The 18,548-nt window shown below is 30.8% G+C and overlaps 2 protein-coding genes across 3 annotated transcripts; one reads left to right on the top strand and one right to left on the bottom strand.

The window, feature by feature from the left end:
• Positions 1-11,388: 11,388 nt before the first annotated feature.
• On the top strand, positions 11,389-15,088 carry LOC123203395 (probable choline kinase 1). Its single transcript, XM_044619758.1, has 8 exons — positions 11,389-11,538; positions 11,854-12,253; positions 13,083-13,204; positions 13,286-13,481; positions 13,942-14,059; positions 14,165-14,212; positions 14,631-14,731; positions 14,814-15,088. Exons 2-8 carry the CDS (start codon positions 11,903-11,905, stop codon positions 14,970-14,972), a joined length of 1,095 nt encoding a protein of 364 aa, XP_044475693.1. The 5' UTR covers positions 11,389-11,538; positions 11,854-11,902; the 3' UTR covers positions 14,973-15,088.
• On the bottom strand, positions 15,070-18,257 carry LOC123203396 (dehydrogenase/reductase SDR family member 12). 2 transcript variants are annotated; one of them, XM_044619759.1, is made up of 10 exons: positions 18,124-18,257; positions 17,954-18,015; positions 17,179-17,298; positions 16,972-17,071; positions 16,728-16,808; positions 16,457-16,506; positions 16,194-16,344; positions 16,056-16,112; positions 15,539-15,660; positions 15,070-15,445 (listed from the first exon to the last, which is right to left on the bottom strand). In XM_044619759.1, exons 1-10 carry the CDS (start codon positions 18,190-18,192, stop codon positions 15,229-15,231), a joined length of 1,029 nt encoding a protein of 342 aa, XP_044475694.1. In that variant the 5' UTR covers positions 18,193-18,257; the 3' UTR covers positions 15,070-15,228. The 2 variants fall into 2 exon arrangements, with proteins under 2 accessions (XP_044475694.1, XP_044475695.1); XM_044619760.1 differs by lacking the exons at positions 17,954-18,015; positions 18,124-18,257 and adding an exon at positions 17,451-17,641.
• Positions 18,258-18,548: the final 291 nt, after the last annotated feature.

Raw genomic sequence — 18,548 nt, 5'->3', positions numbered from 1 at the left:
AGTGACATGTATCAAATGATCAAGCCCTAGTATTGAGTAATTAAAGCCCTATCATGACAAGATATAGACTATATCATTATGGTCGTTTCTAATAATCAGTGTTTGGATGAGAAGTTTGGTTGTTTTGATGATCTAAGTGTGGATGTTGTTGTTTCATATGTTCATGGCGTTATACACTATTCTAATTAGGTTTGAGAATGGTATCATATTAACCTAGACTGAGTGGTAAAGATATTTGAATAGCATGTTGCTATTGATTATAAGTATATTGGTATACTTTGTATCAAAGGGAACGTGTATAGAATAGGCTTCTCGATTGGCTTTCTAGACTTACCACATGGTCGTGTGGTATAGGACACATGATCGTGTGTGCGAATCCTAGATTTCAGGCCGAGTTAGTTCAACGTTTCAATAAACGTTTGGCATCTTTGACTGGTTAGCGATCAAGTAGGACACATGAACTTCTCGTGCATAGTTTTAGTGCCACCGTGCGTAAGGGCAAAATGACCAAATTACCCCTATGAAACAACGCGGTTGTAATGAGTTTAAAAAGGAAAGTAAAATAAATATCTAAAGAGGCATATGCCCATGTTAGTTAAGATACACATCTGTGTATTTATAAATAATAGCACACAAAAAAAAAGCCATAGGGAAGTGGTCATGTGTGAGTAAACTAAGAAGACACACCCCCATGTGTCAAGACATACACACTTTGTGTATAGGGCAAAAGAAAGAAGAAAACAAAGGATTAGACTAGAGATTTAAAGGTCATCTTGAGCAATAGTACAGAGATTGCGAGTATGCAGTAGTACCCTATATGCCTAAGAGTTAAGTCATTGAATAATTCAAGATACATTTTTAGGTGAAAGCGAGAGCAACCCATAGTTAGTTAAGGCTCGAGATGCATGCATACTAGACACCATAAGATAGTTATAAGAGGGCACAGTGAGTACAAATTCCTTACATTGCCCATAATAGGGCATGTCCGCAGTAGGACACCATACCCATAGTAGGGTACTTGCTTGCGGTAGAGCCCAGTTGAGATATAGTCTTGGTGTAGTGGAATAGAAAGATAACTCAGATGGTCAAGGTGTCAATTCCTTGTAATTGATCTAGATTGATTAGCCTAGCATACAATTATAGTTACAATTTTCAGATTCAGATACTTCTATCAAGTTTGGTAGGCTCATGCTAGATAAGAATATGGGAGAGTTGTTCCTTAGTAATCGAATAGGACATAACTTGACCTAAGAGATATGATATATAGCCTAGACAACCTCTAGAGTTTAGTTTGAGTACAAAGTCAGTTTGCAGGAACCGTTATCATACATAGAGGAGTTTGACGTTGACTCCGGATGATAAAGTAAGCATGGGTCAAGTTTAAGGGCGTTTTAAGGTTTCATAAAAAGTTATCAGTATAGTCTTCTACTATTGAGTGTTTTATTACTCACTCCCCTACTTACAAGTTGTAGGTACATGTTATTATGATGGCTACAACATGAGCAGCGATCAAAGGGCATGAAATTTTGAGGGCATTTTTGTCATTGTAGTTTCTTTTTAGATTTTTCCTTTCTATTCATGTACTACACATTATGACTTTCTAGTTTTCGCTTTATAGTTTGAACATCTTTTGTATGCTTCTGACTAACATTTTGATTAAGGGCATTTCAGTAATTTTATAAAGCTTAATAAATATGGTTTTATTCAAATGCTTTTGAGTTTTTATATGTTTTAAACTAATCATATAGTCAAAATAGATAATTTAGTGATTTTTTCCTTCGGAAGACAATACTTTTGGAAAGGAGTGTTACAGACTTAATTTGAAAATTTTTCAAACTATTTTTTTTAGTTTAGTTTGAAAAAACTCTTAAACCGTACTAAATCGAATTATGTACACCCGTACTTGTTCCCATACACAAATTAAATTTTCTCATTTTCCACCATTTTCAAAGGTCGAACGCCACTTGCTTAAGTTGCATTCCAGCCAAAATCCTACTATTTTTAAATTTTAACTTTCGACTTTGAAGATTTACCGTTCTTTAAAAGTTCATCTATTAATTGTACGCAGAAAAATCGTACTGTTTTTTTAATAAATTAAACCTAGTAAAATTATGTATTATTTTTGTGTTAATTTATTGTTTATTATTACATTATTTTAATATTTAAAGGCATTTAAATGATAAAATATATGTTATTTTAAGCTGGTAAACTAAATAAGGATTTAGAAATATATAATATGAAAACAACAAATAAATTCGATGGTCGGTATAAATTTCGCTAGTTCGGAGGCTTAAAAATTATGCAAACCTCCTTATTAGATGATTTTTTTTTTTTTTACATTAATTCATTTATGTCAAAAATTATTAACTTTATATATAATATGAACAAATTAAAAACACATATCCAAAATATATATAAAATGTTATCTTGAAATAAAAAGAGTTACCTAAGAAATTAAGAAAACATGCAAATTGAGTGGATTAGGAGTTCACATAAAAACGCTTATAAGACTATTTTCTCTCTCCACCCTAAATCCTTGGTCGACCCACCCTAAACCATCTCTAACAAGAAAAGAGATCTCTTCATCTCGATGAAGCAACGAAGAGATCTGCTTTAAATCTCTTCATTGGAGATAGTACAGGGTATATTGACCAATAGTTTAGAATAAAAAAAGGGAAGTCATTGGTGTTGGAGATGATGGTTGGAGGGGTTTAAAAAAAACTTAGGTTTGGGGGAAAAAATATTACTTTTTAAAATTAGAAAATTTTAGATAGAAGTAAAGTTGTTAGTTAAAATTTAGTGAGAAAAATATAATGAATTTCATATTTTTTAATATTATTAGTAAAATGATGATTTTATCTCTACTTTTAATAGAAAATTCTAATAACAGTTAGTTCATAGGTGAAATTTTATGTTTTCTAAAACTCATTAGTGTGATTTAAGAACATATCAAAACTTGGGTGGAAATAAGTCCTTTTGCCCATAAAAAAATTATGTGAACAGGGGGTTCATGTAAATTTTTATACGAACAGGGTAAAAACATGAACTCCTGTTTGCTTTTTTTTTTTTTAAATGAAATTAATTAAAGATAAAAACGAGAACAAAATAATATTTAATTAAATTAATTAAAGATAAAAACGAGAACAAAATAATATTTAATTAAATTAATGGATTGAATGGTATAGAATTATAAGGGGCAATGTTAGTGTTTGGTTTAATTAGTGGGTGGTCAATAGACTTTGGTTTGCATTACGAATTAATATTATCAAACAGTTCAAATTTGTCATACTTATACTATATCTTATCAAAGAATAATAGAGTTTCGGCTCAAAATAAACAAATAAAAATTATCTCATGTGAATTGAATCCCATTTTAGATGGATTTCTTCACAAGATGATGGATTTACTAACACCCGTATAATTTTTTAAGAGGCCAAAAGACTTGCTCCCACCTAAGGTATAATGAAATCTTAAAGTTTTATCATTCAACTTTCAAAAACTTAAACACTTACTCATGAATAATTTTTTATAAAAATTTCAATTAAAGTTATGGGTAAAATCATTATTTAACCAAAAAAATTAAAAAGACTAAATTTTTATTATATTTTCCTCTCTTAATTTGAAAATCTCATAATTTTTTTACTAAATTTTTTCTCAAAGTTTAAAAAGTGACTATTTTCCCCTAGGGTTTTCTGTTTCGATGACTCACTCTTTGGTCGACCTTCCCTCTTTCTTCTCCCTTATCGGTTACCTCTCTTTACCCTGATTTTGCCTTTGTCAGAGACGAAGACCGTCGCCTTCATCTTAGAGAAAGACAAAGATCTTCGTTTGAGATGAGACGACGTCTTCTTCTCAGATGGAAATGATGGTCTCCGTCTCTAATGAAGGATGGAAGGAGGTGACCGACTGGGAAGAAATTGTCATTGGAGAAGAAAAAACTTAAAGGAAAATAGCCATTTTTCAAACTTTGAAGGAAATTTTGGGGGAAAATGTGATCAATGTTTAGTTTTTTAAAATTTTTATTAAATGACAATTTTATCCTTAACTCTATCTAAAATTTTTAACAAAAAAGTTATTTATGAGTGGGTATTTGAGTTTTTAAAAATTAGAATGTAAGACTTTAGAATTTTACTATACCTTGGGTGAAAACAAGTTTTTTGGCCTTTTTAAGAGTGAAATCTTTTCTATGTTATATACTATTTTAAAATAGTGTTAATATAGAATATTTATCCTTTGTTACATTATTTTTATATCGATTTGATAAAATTATTATATTCATAGGTGGAAAAATCTGAGCGTATATGAAGGGATTCAAGTAGATTTTGATTAAAGTTGACTTATAATAAAAGGGAAGGGAAATTAAATTAAATACCCATTTTACCTTTTTATTAAGTGAAAATGTCCATTTTCTTTATTCCTAAGCAAAAATACCAATTTTTCTATTTCTAACCAAAAATTCCCTAAAAATTTTTTAAAATACCAAAACTACCTTTCATTATATCTATATAAACTTTCTCACTCTCACTCTCATTACATACACTTCTCATATCATTCAAACACTCACTCTCACTCTCATTTTTACTCAATATCAATTATTATGAGTTCGTTCGAAAGAAAGAAGTTCGTATTTTAGAATTTGAGTCGAAGAAAGTCAATTCTTGAGAAAAAGGTATTTATACGAATCTTAACTCAAAACTTAATTTTATTTATTAAATCTAGATCATATGTCATGTAAAGGGGAGATTTGAATATTTGATAATAATTTAAGAGTTAAATAAAATATTAGAAAATATATGGTGGGTATTTTGATATTACACAATGTATGAAGGATTTAAATAACATGTTAAGAATAGATAGATACGTTTTGAAATAAGACAATATATAAGAGTGTTAAATATAATATTATATAATTATGAAGGGTAAATGAAATGTTAGAAAAATATGATGGTATTTTGATATTAAATATTATAATAATATTTTAAATGAAATGTTAGAAATAAATAGATGCATTTTGATATAGACAACATACAAAGCTGTTAAATGAAATGTTAGATAATTATAGAGGGTGAAATAAAATTTTAGAAAAATGAGGGGTTTTTTGATATTAAACATTATAAAACGGTTTTAAATGATATGTTATGAGTATATAGATGCATTTCTATACAAATCAACATGTGAGGGTATTATATGATATATTAGATAATTATAAGGAGTTAATCAGAATGTTAAAAAAATATGAGGGTATTTTGATATTAAATATTGTAAGACGGTTTAATAGAAAACATGTAAGAGAGTTATGTGAAATGTCGCATAATTATGGGGGGTAAATGTTAGAAAAATATATGGAGTGTTTTGATATTAAACATTGTAAAACATTTGAAATGAAATATGATGAATAAATAGATGTATTTTGATGTAAGACAACATACAAGGATGTTAAATAAAATATTAGATAATTATAAGGGGTTAAGTTAAATGAAATGTTATAAAAATATAGGGGTTTTTTTTATATTAAACATTGTAAACCAGTTTTAAATGATATGTTATGAGTAGATAGATATATTTTCATATAAGATAACATGTGAAGGTATTATATGACATGTTAAATAATTCTAGGGGGTTAATTAGAATGTTGAAAAAATCTGGAGGGTATTTTAATATTAAACATTCTAATACTATTTTAAATGACATGTTATGAGTAGGTTGAGATATTTTGGTAAATTACAGGTGGCATATATATTAATTGAATGGTCATTGTGGATTTTTTCTTATAAATGTTTAATTTTTCCCAAAAATTTGTCATTGTAGGATTTATAATTAAAATAACTGGTTATGCGTCGGTTTGTTTCCAAGGACAATGGATTCAACGTAATGACAACACAATGAAATATGTTAGAGAATGTAAACAATTGATTAAAATTCCATCTGGAACAATATTTGAAGGATTTATTCAACTTTTGGAGGAGTATTGCAGTCTTAATCCAATAAAAAACTATCTTTAACTATCTATAAAGCCAAAAAAAATTGAGCTCGATTGCCCTGTACAGATCCAAAATGATGAAGATGTCCAAGGTCTTATTGATGTGTCTCAATATTTTTAGGAATGTATTTCTGTTTTTGTTATATGTACCCCGATTAAAGGACAACAAGAAAAAGAAGAAGAAGAAAAAAAAATTAGTGAAGTGAAAAAAAAATATGATTTGGAAAATTTGATTGATTTCAGTAACGATATATTGTATATTGTAAACTCATGGGCTCATAGAGAGAAAAACAAGGTTCTCGATTAGGGTGACTTTAAGGGAAACGACATGACTGATATTTCTATTGATAAGGTAGAGTCCGAGCATATATCACCTGCTATCGGGAGTATAAATAGTTTGCAACTTGAAGATCTTATTTTAGGTGATAAAAATTATTCTGGGCCATTTTTTGAAAATGTCTCCACTGATTCATTTAAATGGCTTTCTGATTTTCCTCTACAACCATCAATATCATCAAGTGGTACAAGATCAATCCGAAGGGGGAATGCTGTAAAGTTTGGTGATATTTTTTATAACAAACAACACTTGAAAGATGTTGTGAATCAATTTGCCCTAAAGAAATTATTTCAATATAGGGTAAAGATGTCTGACACGCGACAATAGAAGATTATGTGTGATGATGAAAAATGTTGTTGGAATATATCTCCAACCAAAGCCAAAGTCATTGAAGTCTTCCAAATCATTAAAATGAATTCAACCCACATATGTTCAGTTGATCAAATAATGCAACATCATCGACAAGCTAAGGCTCGAGCTTTAGGTCAATTAATGAGGTAAAAGTTTGTGTTGATTGATCGAATTTATCGGTCTAAAGAAATAATTGTCGATATTGCCAACTTGTATAAAATTGACATTTCATATTCACAGGTTTGACGAGTAAGAAATTGGGTTTTTAAATTCACTGAGGGGCTTATAGAAAGAATTATTTATACTTTTACTAAATTATTGCTATAATTTATAGCGTACTAATCTGAGAGCTGTGATCGTTATTGAAACGGATGATGATCATCTATTTAAGTATTTTTTTCATGGTATTGGGATGTTCTGTCTGTGCATTTAGACAATATCTTCGACGTATTATTTGCATTGATGTTGCTTTTCTTAAAGGTTTATATCTAGGTCATTTATTCCTTGCGGTGGGCCTTGATGGTAATAACCAAATATACCCCATTAGTTTTAGTGTTAGTAAAAAGAAGATCACGATACGTAATGTTGGTTTCTCATTAAGGTTAAAGAATGTATCCATGACATCCCCGAGTTAGCGATAATCTCAGATCGATATCATGTTATATACTTTGTAATAGGCCAAACGATTATTTCCCACCCAAGGTTTAGCGTTTTCTCAAAAGTCTCCCCTTTAACTATGGAAACACCAAACACCCACCCATGGCCGGTTAGATTTAACCAAACCCTAACGGTGGTAGGGGTAAAATCGTCATTTTTGCTATAATATTAAAAATAAACTAAAATAGAATCTAATTTTGCCCCCCTAAACTTTAAAAACTGAAATTTTCCCCCGGCCTAAGTTTTAAAAAACTGCAGTTTCACCCTAGGGTTTGGTTTTGAAATCTCCGGCGACCTCTCCGGCTCCGTTGCCGACGACCGCTCCCTCCCGAAGCAACCTCTCCTTCCGACGATCTCCTTCCGACGATCTCTTTCCTCCCATTTGGAGGTCCGATCGGCGCCCGGAGACGTCGTGGGAGACGAAGAACTTCGTCGGGAAGACGAAGAACCAAAGAAGAAGCTTATTGTAATCAATTGATAATTGATCACTTCAATTCTTCACATTGTGTTCCTCATACACTAATTTGTTTAATCTCTGCATTAGCATCTCAAAATCATCTTCTTTTCTAAGCAAGCTCAGCCATACACAACCATCTTTTGCATTAAACATGTTGCCTTCAGTCAGTTCATTTATCTTTCCTGCTTGCAAAACTTGGTAGCAAACTTCCATCTCACCTCTGAACCATTAAAAAGTGAATCTTTGGCTTTTAGGGATGATCAACTGGTAAAATTAGGTGAGACGCGCCATATTAATAAGCTGGGGTAGGCACCAAAGCATGAGAGTTGATTTTGTAATTATGGGCAATATTTTTTCCTTTTAAGGCCAAGTGTTCATAAATTGGGGTACGCAAAAATTATAACTCATCTTTTAGATATTGGTCGTAATGGTGTAAAAATGTGGTTCATATTTACCTAAGAGTTCACTTGAAGTTCTAGAATTGATGGAATAGATGCTCCAAACAATGAAGTAATAGAACGAGGTCATTCCAAACAAGGCATGAATATTCTAGACGTCACATAAGAAAAAATGATTATTCAAGAGAATTTGTCATTGTCTGATCTAGAAGCATGTTAGTCGTTTCAATAGTTGTTCCACTGGTTGTTTCAAGCATGACAATTTGTGAGAAGTAGAATGACAATGGGAGCAACCACATTCCTAGTAGAACAAATAAGTTGGGAAGAATGGAACTAGTGTTCCATCGAACAACATTGATAAAATTATATTTTGGGTTCCATTGTATAAAAGAAACATTAGGTTATATAGTGTACAATTTTAAACTGTTTTTCTTTAAAGATTAATAAAGACAGTGACATTAGATTATGTAAGAGGACACCCATCCCACAATATAGGATGTCTCTCTCGTCGTGTTTTCAAGGCTAAAACATAATTTTCAAAGTTTAAAGGATACATTATTCCAACCAATGGTTATTTGAGTCATTTTAGTCATCTAAGCCTATAAATTGAAGGCTCTTTGATGGGGAATAGGTTATAGATTACTAATATAAAATCTTATACTCTTTTCCTCTCCAAAAGTCTCTCCAAAAGCTTATAGCTCATATCATTGAGAGACTCCCTACACTTAATATTTGTAACAACCTCATAGAAGCATTTTACACTTAATCTTTCTATATCCAAACAAACTTTGACAAAATCTCGAATAACTATTATGGTGAGTGAAATCCCAGATAATCATTGTGGTGGGCGAAATCCAAGATAACTATTAAGTTATGCACAATCTTGGATCAACTAATGAACGTAGGCGAAATCCCGAAGAACTACTGTAAAAAAAGAATTCTTTACTAATAGAACTTCAAGTGGATTGCTTGAAAAAGTTGATATAAGATGCTTAAAAGAAAAAGCTTTGAACCACTATAAATTTTGAACATTTTCTTTCCCTACTCTTTTTACATTGAGTTTTATATATTGTTGTAATGTTCTTAATTTGTTAAATATTGATTTTGTTTAATTATCCTTGTTAAAACCGCTTAAGTAATTGAGTTTGATCAAATATTTATTTGAGAGTTTTTACAATTGTGTCATGTGTTTGTGGTAAGTTGTTGAGCATAATTTATACCTATATATGTGTTGTATACTTTGATAAGTTTCTGAATATAGTTTGTGTTTAATTGTTTCGAAATCTTATTGAATTTATTTAATCAGTTATATTTGATTAAAAATTTAAATAATCCTATTCACCCCCTCTAAGATTATTAGTTATTTTGGGTTTTTCAAGTAATGTTAATATAATCTAAGTATACAGATAATATATTATCATATTATTAAATGTTATTCAATTTTTAATTTAAAATTATTAAATTATATAATAATATATTATTTGTATATATGAATTATTTTAAACTTATGAGCTATTAAAATATTTTATTATTTTAAAATCAATGATAATATATTTTTTCAAAAAGATATTCCTAAATTCTATTATCTGCAGGCAAATTGACTTGAGAATCTTACGCCATTTATACTTTTAATAAAAAATATATATATAAATATATTATAGAATAACTTTTGAAAGGTATAGTATTATTACTTTTCAGACCATTTCTATGATATTCAATCACTGAAAATCATAAGCCAACAAAAACGCATCAAGTCTACGAATTAATCTACATCACACATATTTCTTTTCCTTGTTTTAGTTAATAATAAAATTATATACATCTATTTTACCTTACGTATATAAAAATATAAATATTTATATATAATATTATATAATTAAATAATTTTAAATTAAAATAAAATAATATTTAATTATATAATAATATGTATAAATATGTATATATTTATATATATATATAAGAAGTATATATAATAATATTATTATAAATATATATATATATAATAAATTATATGAAAAATCAATAAATTTTGTAATATATGAGAAAATAAGGATGAAAAAAATAATCTACATAAATAACAATAAAACAAAACAAAGATCATGATGACAGTTTATTCTTAATTAATTGTCCAAAAAACGTTATGATGACAGTTATTTCTGTTAGGTGAACAGGAAGCAGTTACCAATGTCTTTGACTTTTGACTTTTCTTGTCTGTATGAAATACTATATAGAAACAATCCTGGGATTCATGTTTGAAATGACCTTTTTATCCCCAGTAAACATCATGAAATATCTATTAAGAGAAATTAAAAACAATAATATCATATGCATAATTTTTACACACATATAATAATATCTTATTATATAATTAAATATTATTTATCTTTAATTTTTAATTATCTAATTATACAATAATACGTTATTATTTATATATAAAATTATACATATAATACTACTCAATTAAAAATAATACCACAAAACTTATATTAATGTTATCAAATTCATAAAAACAATATTATATATACATATTTTAAATATATAAATATATATTTATTTGATATATATTATTATATAATTAAATATGACATAAAATATATATTTATTTATATATTTAAAATAGATATATATATATTTATAAAATTTTATTGCGTTTATAAATTCTACAACACATAAATGCACAACAGGATTCAACCTAAAAAAATTTGCCCCAATTTAACAAAAATGACTGTATTTCAGCAACTAAAGCCTGATAACATTATTGGTATTGCAAATGAGTAATATTAGTTTAGAATATCTAATTTATATTTAATTTAAAATTATTTAATGAGATAGTAAAATATTTGTAAGTTATAAAAATTATTAATAAAATTATAAATATATATTTTTAATATATAATTTAAATATATAAATGGTATATAATTATATAATTAAAAAATTTTGAATTAAAAATAAAATAATTATATATAAAAAATTAAAATAAAAACTATTAATAAAATAACTTTGTACTAAAATTATATATAAAAAATTACGTACACATACATTCACCAAAAAGATTGTCGCAGCAAACGTCACTGGATTTTAAGCATGAATGCTGTCCATAGAAAGTGACAACGCAGATTGATTTTTTCTTAGCAAATAAAGGCATGTTCTGTTTAATGCAGTCAAACTGACTATCCCTTCGTTTTTCTATATATATATATATGAGCATGTAAATATAGTTTCGCTATAATTAGTGCAACATTCTCTCTCCTTGTTGGCCTTCTGGGTTTGTTTTTCTTGATGCTTTCGCACTTGTTTGATTCTCAAGTTTTGACTTTTCATGCAAACGTCTAGACTGAATTCAGCTTGCGTTTACTAGGTAATTAGTTGTCTTTCCTTTTTCTTTTTGACGAGTGATTTGATTCTTTTTTTCAAAGCATTGATTTTTTCGCTTCTTTGGGGTTATATCTCAACTGGGTTTGTTGCTTTTGTGCTGCATGTCTATTATGTGATTAAAGTTTGAATTTTCTTCTTTGTTTCAGGTCACTTTTTGTTCTTTTGAGTAGTGATTTGATTCTTTTGTTTAAAGCAATGATTTTTTTATCCTTTGGGGTTATATCTCAACTGGGTTTGTTGATTTTGTGCTGCATGTCGATTTGTGTGATTAAAGTTTGAATTTTCTTCTTTGTTTCAGGTCACTTTTTGTTCTTTTTTGTAATTACTGATTTGTGCTGATAGTAAGGATGGCTATTAAGAGTAATGAATTGATACCGAGTTCTTCGCCAGAAGAATTGAAGAAAGTTCTTCAAGCTGTAGCTTCTGAGTGGGGAGATGTTATTGAAGATATGGATGCTCTGCACGTTACCCCTTTGAAAGGTGCTATGACTAATGAGGTTTATCAGATTCATTGGCCTGCAAAGAATGGTGGTCTTGTTAGAAAAGTTCTAGTTAGGGTTTATGGAGAAGGGGTGGAGATCTTTTTCAATAGGGATGATGAAATTAAGACTTTTGAATGCATGTCTAGGCATGGACAGGGACCACGGCTTCTTGGGCAGTTTGCTGATGGAAGAATTGAGGAGTTCATCCATGCAAGGGTACTTAAATCTGTCAAATTCTTTAATTATTTGATCTTTATGAATGATTTTCAAGTCATGAAATTGTAAGCATGTTTTATTAATTGGCCTTTCGGTGGTGATTCTGAGTATTTGACATTTTATTGAATTGAGATTGTCTGGTTGAATTTGTGTGATGGGAAATCTTGATCATAATTTCATCATATAAAACTATATGGCTTAATGTTGATACTAAGCATATGCTACTGAGTTTGTATTGACTCTTGTTAATTCGCTGAACTTAGAGGCTTTAGTATTACAACTCTCATTTGGAAAATGTACCATACTTCTGTAGTATAATCAAACGCCGCTGTAGGCTGATGCTATAGTTTTGTTAATTTAGAAACAATGAATTAATTTATGTGAGAAAAAGCATTTATTTATTCAGCTTGTGGCTTCTGTTGGGGTGCTCGTACTTGAGGCTTCTCGTTGCTTGGTTTTTCCTGCTGTTTTGCCTAATCTTCTATGAACACTATCAAAAAATCAGACTCATTATGCAAAAGATTATGAGCAACTTTTACAGTTCTTACAATTAGTTTAGTTTCTAAGTACCTGAACTTCAAACTGAGGACTCAACTACTGTCATCCCCCTCCCTTACACTCCATTTGATTCAATTAATAGCAACCCAGTCAGTGTCGATTTTAGTTTCCGTTGTTTCTTTCAGTTTGATTCCTATGGAATATTCAATTTGGGGATTTTTATTTACTTTATATGAGCTTCAGGAAAAATAATTCCAGGCTTATGCTCTTTTTTTATTAGTATAAGTGGTAAATAAACCTCTTGTTTTCTCCCTTTCTGTTGGATTTTCAGACATTATCAGCTGCTGACCTTCGTGATCCTGAAGTATCTGCTCTGATAGCAGCTAAGATGAGAGAGTTCCACAATCTTGATATGCCTGGTCTGAAAGATGTACTTCTCTGGGACAGACTGAGGTACTGATATGTTCGGACAAACTTGGTGCTTTCCATTTTAGAATTGATGATATTTAATGCCTTCATATTTTTTCTCCACAGAAACTGGCTAAATAAGGCTGAAAGTTTGTGCTCCACCAAAGATGCAAAGGAATTCCATTTGGATGCTTTGGAAGAGGAAATCCATATGCTAGAGCGAGAGTTGCCTCAGCCCAACCAAGAGATTGGATTTTGTCATAATGATCTTCAATATGGCAACATAATGATAGATGAAGAGACGAAGGCAATCACTATAATTGTAAGTTTCCTTGCTGTTGTTTAGTTATAACTGTGACCTCTGTATTATTGCATTATCTTCAGTGGTTATTTATTTTGATCTCTTCCTTACTGTTTTCTGTCTTTCTTTTTTCTTCAACATTGGACTTTTCCATTTAATAGTTTCCTTTTAGCCTAGGAAAAGAGCAAGTGTCTTTAATTTGTCTTTGAGGTGAAATATTTCAAAAGGAATAAGACTAATAATTTCTGTGTAAGAGAAATTTTGTGATACCTAAAAACCTTTTGGAGGGCTCAAATCTTATTGTTAATTTGATAAACTTGCTTGTATGCTGGCTTCTGTTTATGCTAATGCTCGGGTGAAACAACACCTAATGCTTCTTTCTTCTTACCCTTTCATGATATGATTAGCAAAACTATTGTCGAGGATCTGTTAAACCATTTTGATACTTATATATAGAAATATTTTTCTGTTCATTATACAGGATTATGAGTATGCAAGCTTCAATCCAGTCGCATATGACCTTGCGAACCACTTCTGTGAAATGGCAGCAAATTATCATACTGACACACCTCATATTTTAGACTACAGTAAATACCCAGGTTAGTGACTAATTATATTTGGTTATTCTTGTGTTTCATTTAATCTCGTGTCAATATGCATATTATCTAGACTGATTAGTTTTCTTGACCTGCATTTGACATTAGGACTGGAGGAGCGTCAAAGATTTATCCGTGTATATCTGCGCTCCGCAGGTTAGTCTACAGTCTCCTCTTCACTTTGCTGTTATGAAAGGCAAGAAGTCACGTTCTGAATATAGATTGATCTTTATTTCTGTATCCAAAATGTTGATGATTGATTTCTATTGAAAATTAGTTTATAATATGAACTTTCTAGACAAAGAGGAAAGCAAACTTACCTTCTGTACATTTTTGCTTGTTTGGTGTGTTAGAATTATGGCATACTAGCAACCTTAGTGAACTGTGCGACAAGCCAAGTCAGCTGTGAAAATGGAAATTCAATGCATATCAAATTATATCATCAGTGGATACTGAACGAATGATTTAAAAAATTGGCGGATACTATTGACCATCTGTTTTATTCTGCCAAGCATTCACAATTATGGTAATTCTAATTTTTTTTATATTTGGTTCTTTCCTTCTTTGTGTATAGGCAGGCAACCCAGTGAAAGTGAAGTGGATGAGCTAGTGAATGATGCAGAGAAGTATACTCTTGCAAACCATGTCTTTTGGGGCTTATGGGGAATCATTTCAGTAAGTAATTCCAGTTCTTATTCGCATGCCCTTTATTGATCTTATGAACATGTATGAATCAATGATTTCTGCCGCTCTACAGGCTTATGTGAACAAAATCAACTTTGACTACATGGATTATGCAAGGCAAAGATTTCAGCAGTACTGGTCCAGAAAGCCAAGCCTCTTGCGCTCCTCAACCATACCAAATCGGAACTGCATAAATGGTCATGTAATATCAGCCAAAAGCAGTATGCCTTAATGACGCTGAAATCTCCCTGTATATAAATATATGCTTGCATTTTTTTAACCTTTAGTATGCAAACTTCACCATGTATTAGCCATGGCCAGTATAAACATGAGAGAAGTTCAATAGTATCTGTATATATGTTTAATGTGAAATTGGCAACATAAAATATACATACATATCTATGAAGAGTTATAATTTGTAACATGGTGAAACTAAAAATAGAACTTAAATTACTATGGAAATATATAAGTTTAGACGAAAGATAGTTCTAATTTAATGGCAGGAGGTTGGCCATTGACCGAAGATTCACAACAATGGAGTCAATTGCAGCATGAGAGCCCTTGGTAGCTGAAAACTTCAGGTGTTTAGGTGCTTCAGCTCTGTCAAAATAAAATGCACCAGATGCCAGTTTTTCTTTTGGTTGTAAAGCCAACCAGACAACAGTGTCTGCACCTTCCTCACTTGTTCTAAGCTTGCCTGCAAACCTGGAATGTACGTACAAGCTTATCAATGGTTGTCGATAAAAGAAGTGAAAATTTCTTTAGTATAACCAGCAGAATTGTCAAAAAGATTCTAACCTTTCACTAAAACTGGGCAAACTCTTAGCTACACCAGGCGTCTCAGCCCAACCGGGATGCATTGAATAGAAACTGATCCCTTTCTCCTTGTAAATTTCAGACCACTTTTCTGTTAGTGCAACCTAATCAATCAAGGAGAAATAGCACGAGAAGTGTCTCCATTCAGAACAGTTAAACTAAAACGATGGATTCAGGCGAATGTAATACATGCGTTAGTTGTTACACAACTATCCTAAAAGACCTGGAATCTTTTTTAACTAGAATGAATAGGAAAGAATTGAGATTCCAAGTTTTCACTTGTCCTTTGACTAAAATTTGAAGCAAGATACTAGTCAGGATGCTAAAAAGAAATCTTATTTGACATTGGCAAATTAACATCTTGCTGAACATTTAGACCACAAAAGTCAATGGTCACGGTGACGAATAATTCCAGTGAAAAATTCAATTTATTCAATGGATGAAACTAATCAAATATATTAATTTATTATAGTGTCATATAATGTACAAATTCACAGACCTGGACCCGCTTGTTTCGAGCATATTGTTCCGCCCCATTGAATTTTCCATTGTTGAACTACATGGAAACAGTTATTTGGGAGTTCAATAAGAATCTGCGACTAAATTGAGGCAGCTGCCAGTTCACACAAACAGGTACCTGTAGATCAGTTATCAAGGGAACTGAATACATTCCACCAGAGGAAACAGTGATCACTCGAGCATCAGGTGCAGCTTTCTCCAGCAAAGGCAACAATAATTCTGTCATGGCATATGTTCCCAATACATTTACAGCAAAATTTGTCTCAAAACTGGAGTAATGCGGAAAACAAAGTAAAAGAGGATTAATTTTCAGCAAGGCCTAAACAAAAGAAACAGATTATATGTGGATTTGAACACAGAACATCAAGAAGCAAGGTGTACCCTTCCGTTGTGATAACTCTGTTTTGCTCCAGTAAGCCAGCATTATTAACCTAGAGACACCAAAATAGAGTAAAATCAGATTTTACAGCAGTTGTACAGTTAACACAACTATAGGTATTAGTTGCACCTGAAGCATAGAAAATGGAAGGTTTAAGTGACAGGAGAAATATAAATAATTCCCAAAGGAGGCAAAAGAAAAAATAGAGAGGATATCAACAAAAAATTATACATTTGATGGAGATACAACAGGCAAAGAGATAAGGAATGTTACCAGAACATGAACTGGAATATTATTTGAAGAAAACCTTGATGTGAAAGACTTGATGTCATTGACAGATGAAAGATCACACACCTGAAAGCAATTAAGATCATAATGCTCATAAATAAGACTAGCAGTTTATTGTTTGAATAAAAAAGTCATAAAAATAGACATGTACCGAGTTTTCATCCAACAAATTACTATGTAAAACGATTATCAAATCGCGATGGAATGCACTACAACTGAAGAAGGATACCTCCAGATGAATATTTGGATTTCCAGTCTTAGACTGAATTGAAGAAAGAGCAATTTCTCCTCTCTCCTTGCTACGGCATACCATATAGACAGTTGCTCCACTGCAAAAGCAATAAACTAGTCGCAAAATATAAATCTATAAGGTTGATCTACACTATTGATCTTCATGAAATCAAACAGCAATTAAAGCACCAAAGCTAATTAATACCGCGAAGCAAGACCCTCAGCAGTCGCATAACCAATTCCAGAATTCGCTCCTGTAACTATGCAGTTTTTCCCTTCTATATGTTTTTCCATATCTTCTTGTTTGAAGTTTTTGGCATGTTCCCTGAAAACCAAACAAATGAAAACTATCATTCTCATCTGCGATAACTAAAGATAGCACTCCCTCCAGTTTACTCTTTTGCAGCAACGGTTTCTTGCAAACCCATTGCACATATAATGCTACAAAGTGTTGTGAGTCTGAAAAACTAACATTACCCAAAAGTGATGATGTATTTTTTTCATCTAAAACTAGAAATCTCAATAAACCAATAAACTAAAATGAGCTACTTTGTGTCTGCAACACAACTTTTACATCTTTCAATGGGAAATTTTACTCTATCCTTCATAAGATTGGAAAAACAACTCTCTTAATGGTTTGAAAATTATCATAAACGTCCTCAAAAATTCATCAAGGCCGTCATTTAATTTTTATCAATTAATCAACCAAAACTTCCTTTTATACCACTTCTACATAAATATCCACACTTTATCAACAATTTTAAGCACAATTCTCGATGTTTTTAATTCATAAATCAAACACGCAAAGAACCAGAAGAATCCCAGAAGTCAAATAAATTATCCATTTTATTATCTCCAATGAATAAATTTCTAAAACTGCAATAAACCCAACAAATCAAACACCCACATACATCACTAACATCAATCATTTTCACACTTTAAAAAATACCCAGATGAAGACAAAGCGATAAATGGCTTACAAGAAACCATTTCTGGTGAAATTCAGGTAACCGTACACTCCAAAGGCCGTCGCCCTCCATGTCTGCTCACACAAAACCGATCAATAATCAAGCTTTAAATTCAAAAACCATCAACTATCTTTCAAAAAGATAACTTTTTTACAATATATTACGTATAGAAGAGTTTATACCTTGATCAGGAACATTGACAGCGATCTGGGTGAGATTTTAACACTAAAGTGGAGTGTTGCATTTTTCATGTTTAAACTGTAGAGGTGAAATCGTTTCTCGTTAAGGAAAATTCGTTGGTATCGTGCCACGTAGCAGCTATACATGCCACATCTTGCTTGGACTTGTACTTTATTTTATAGAATAAATTTTTAATTTCAAAATATATATTCCACAAAACATTTATAATTTATGTTTTTTAATATATTTATTGCAATGAAAATTAATTCAATTAATCACAATTAACTTAAACTAAATATAATCGGTTAATTTTTTTAATATTAAACTAATTTAACCGATAGTTCATACAATGAAGAAAATGTCTACAAATGAAGGACCCATAAAATTTGTTTTTTGTTTCAAAATTTGCATTCTCACCCCCACGTGC

Source organism: Mangifera indica, chromosome 19 (genome assembly GCF_011075055.1).
Source record: "Mangifera indica cultivar Alphonso chromosome 19, CATAS_Mindica_2.1, whole genome shotgun sequence".
NCBI classification, from domain to species: domain Eukaryota; kingdom Viridiplantae; phylum Streptophyta; class Magnoliopsida; order Sapindales; family Anacardiaceae; genus Mangifera; species Mangifera indica.
This window is presented reverse-complemented; position numbering and strand designations above follow the sequence as displayed.

What these genes read in the sequence shown, in the direction of transcription:
- LOC123203395 (XM_044619758.1), top strand. Translation starts at nt 11,903, where the DNA reads ATGGCTATTAAGAGTAATGAATTGATACCGAGTTCTTCGCCAGAAGAA. An exon ending in CGAAGGCAATCACTATAATT is followed by an intron (nt 13,482 to 13,941) that starts GTAAGTTTCCTT and finishes TTCATTATACAG; the next exon opens with GATTATGAGTATGCAAGCTT. An exon ending in GCTTATGGGGAATCATTTCA is followed by an intron (nt 14,732 to 14,813) that starts GTAAGTAATTCC and finishes GCCGCTCTACAG; the next exon opens with GCTTATGTGAACAAAATCAA.
- LOC123203396 (XM_044619759.1), bottom strand. Translation starts at nt 18,192, where the DNA reads ATGAAAAATGCAACACTCCACTTTAGTGTTAAAATCTCACCCAGATCG. An exon ending in TTCACCAGAAATGGTTTCTT is followed by an intron (nt 17,299 to 17,953) that starts GTAAGCCATTTA and finishes TTTGGTTTTCAG; the next exon opens with GGAACATGCCAAAAACTTCA. An exon ending in TTGCCCAGTTTTAGTGAAAG is followed by an intron (nt 15,446 to 15,538) that starts GTTAGAATCTTT and finishes CGTACATTCCAG; the next exon opens with GTTTGCAGGCAAGCTTAGAA.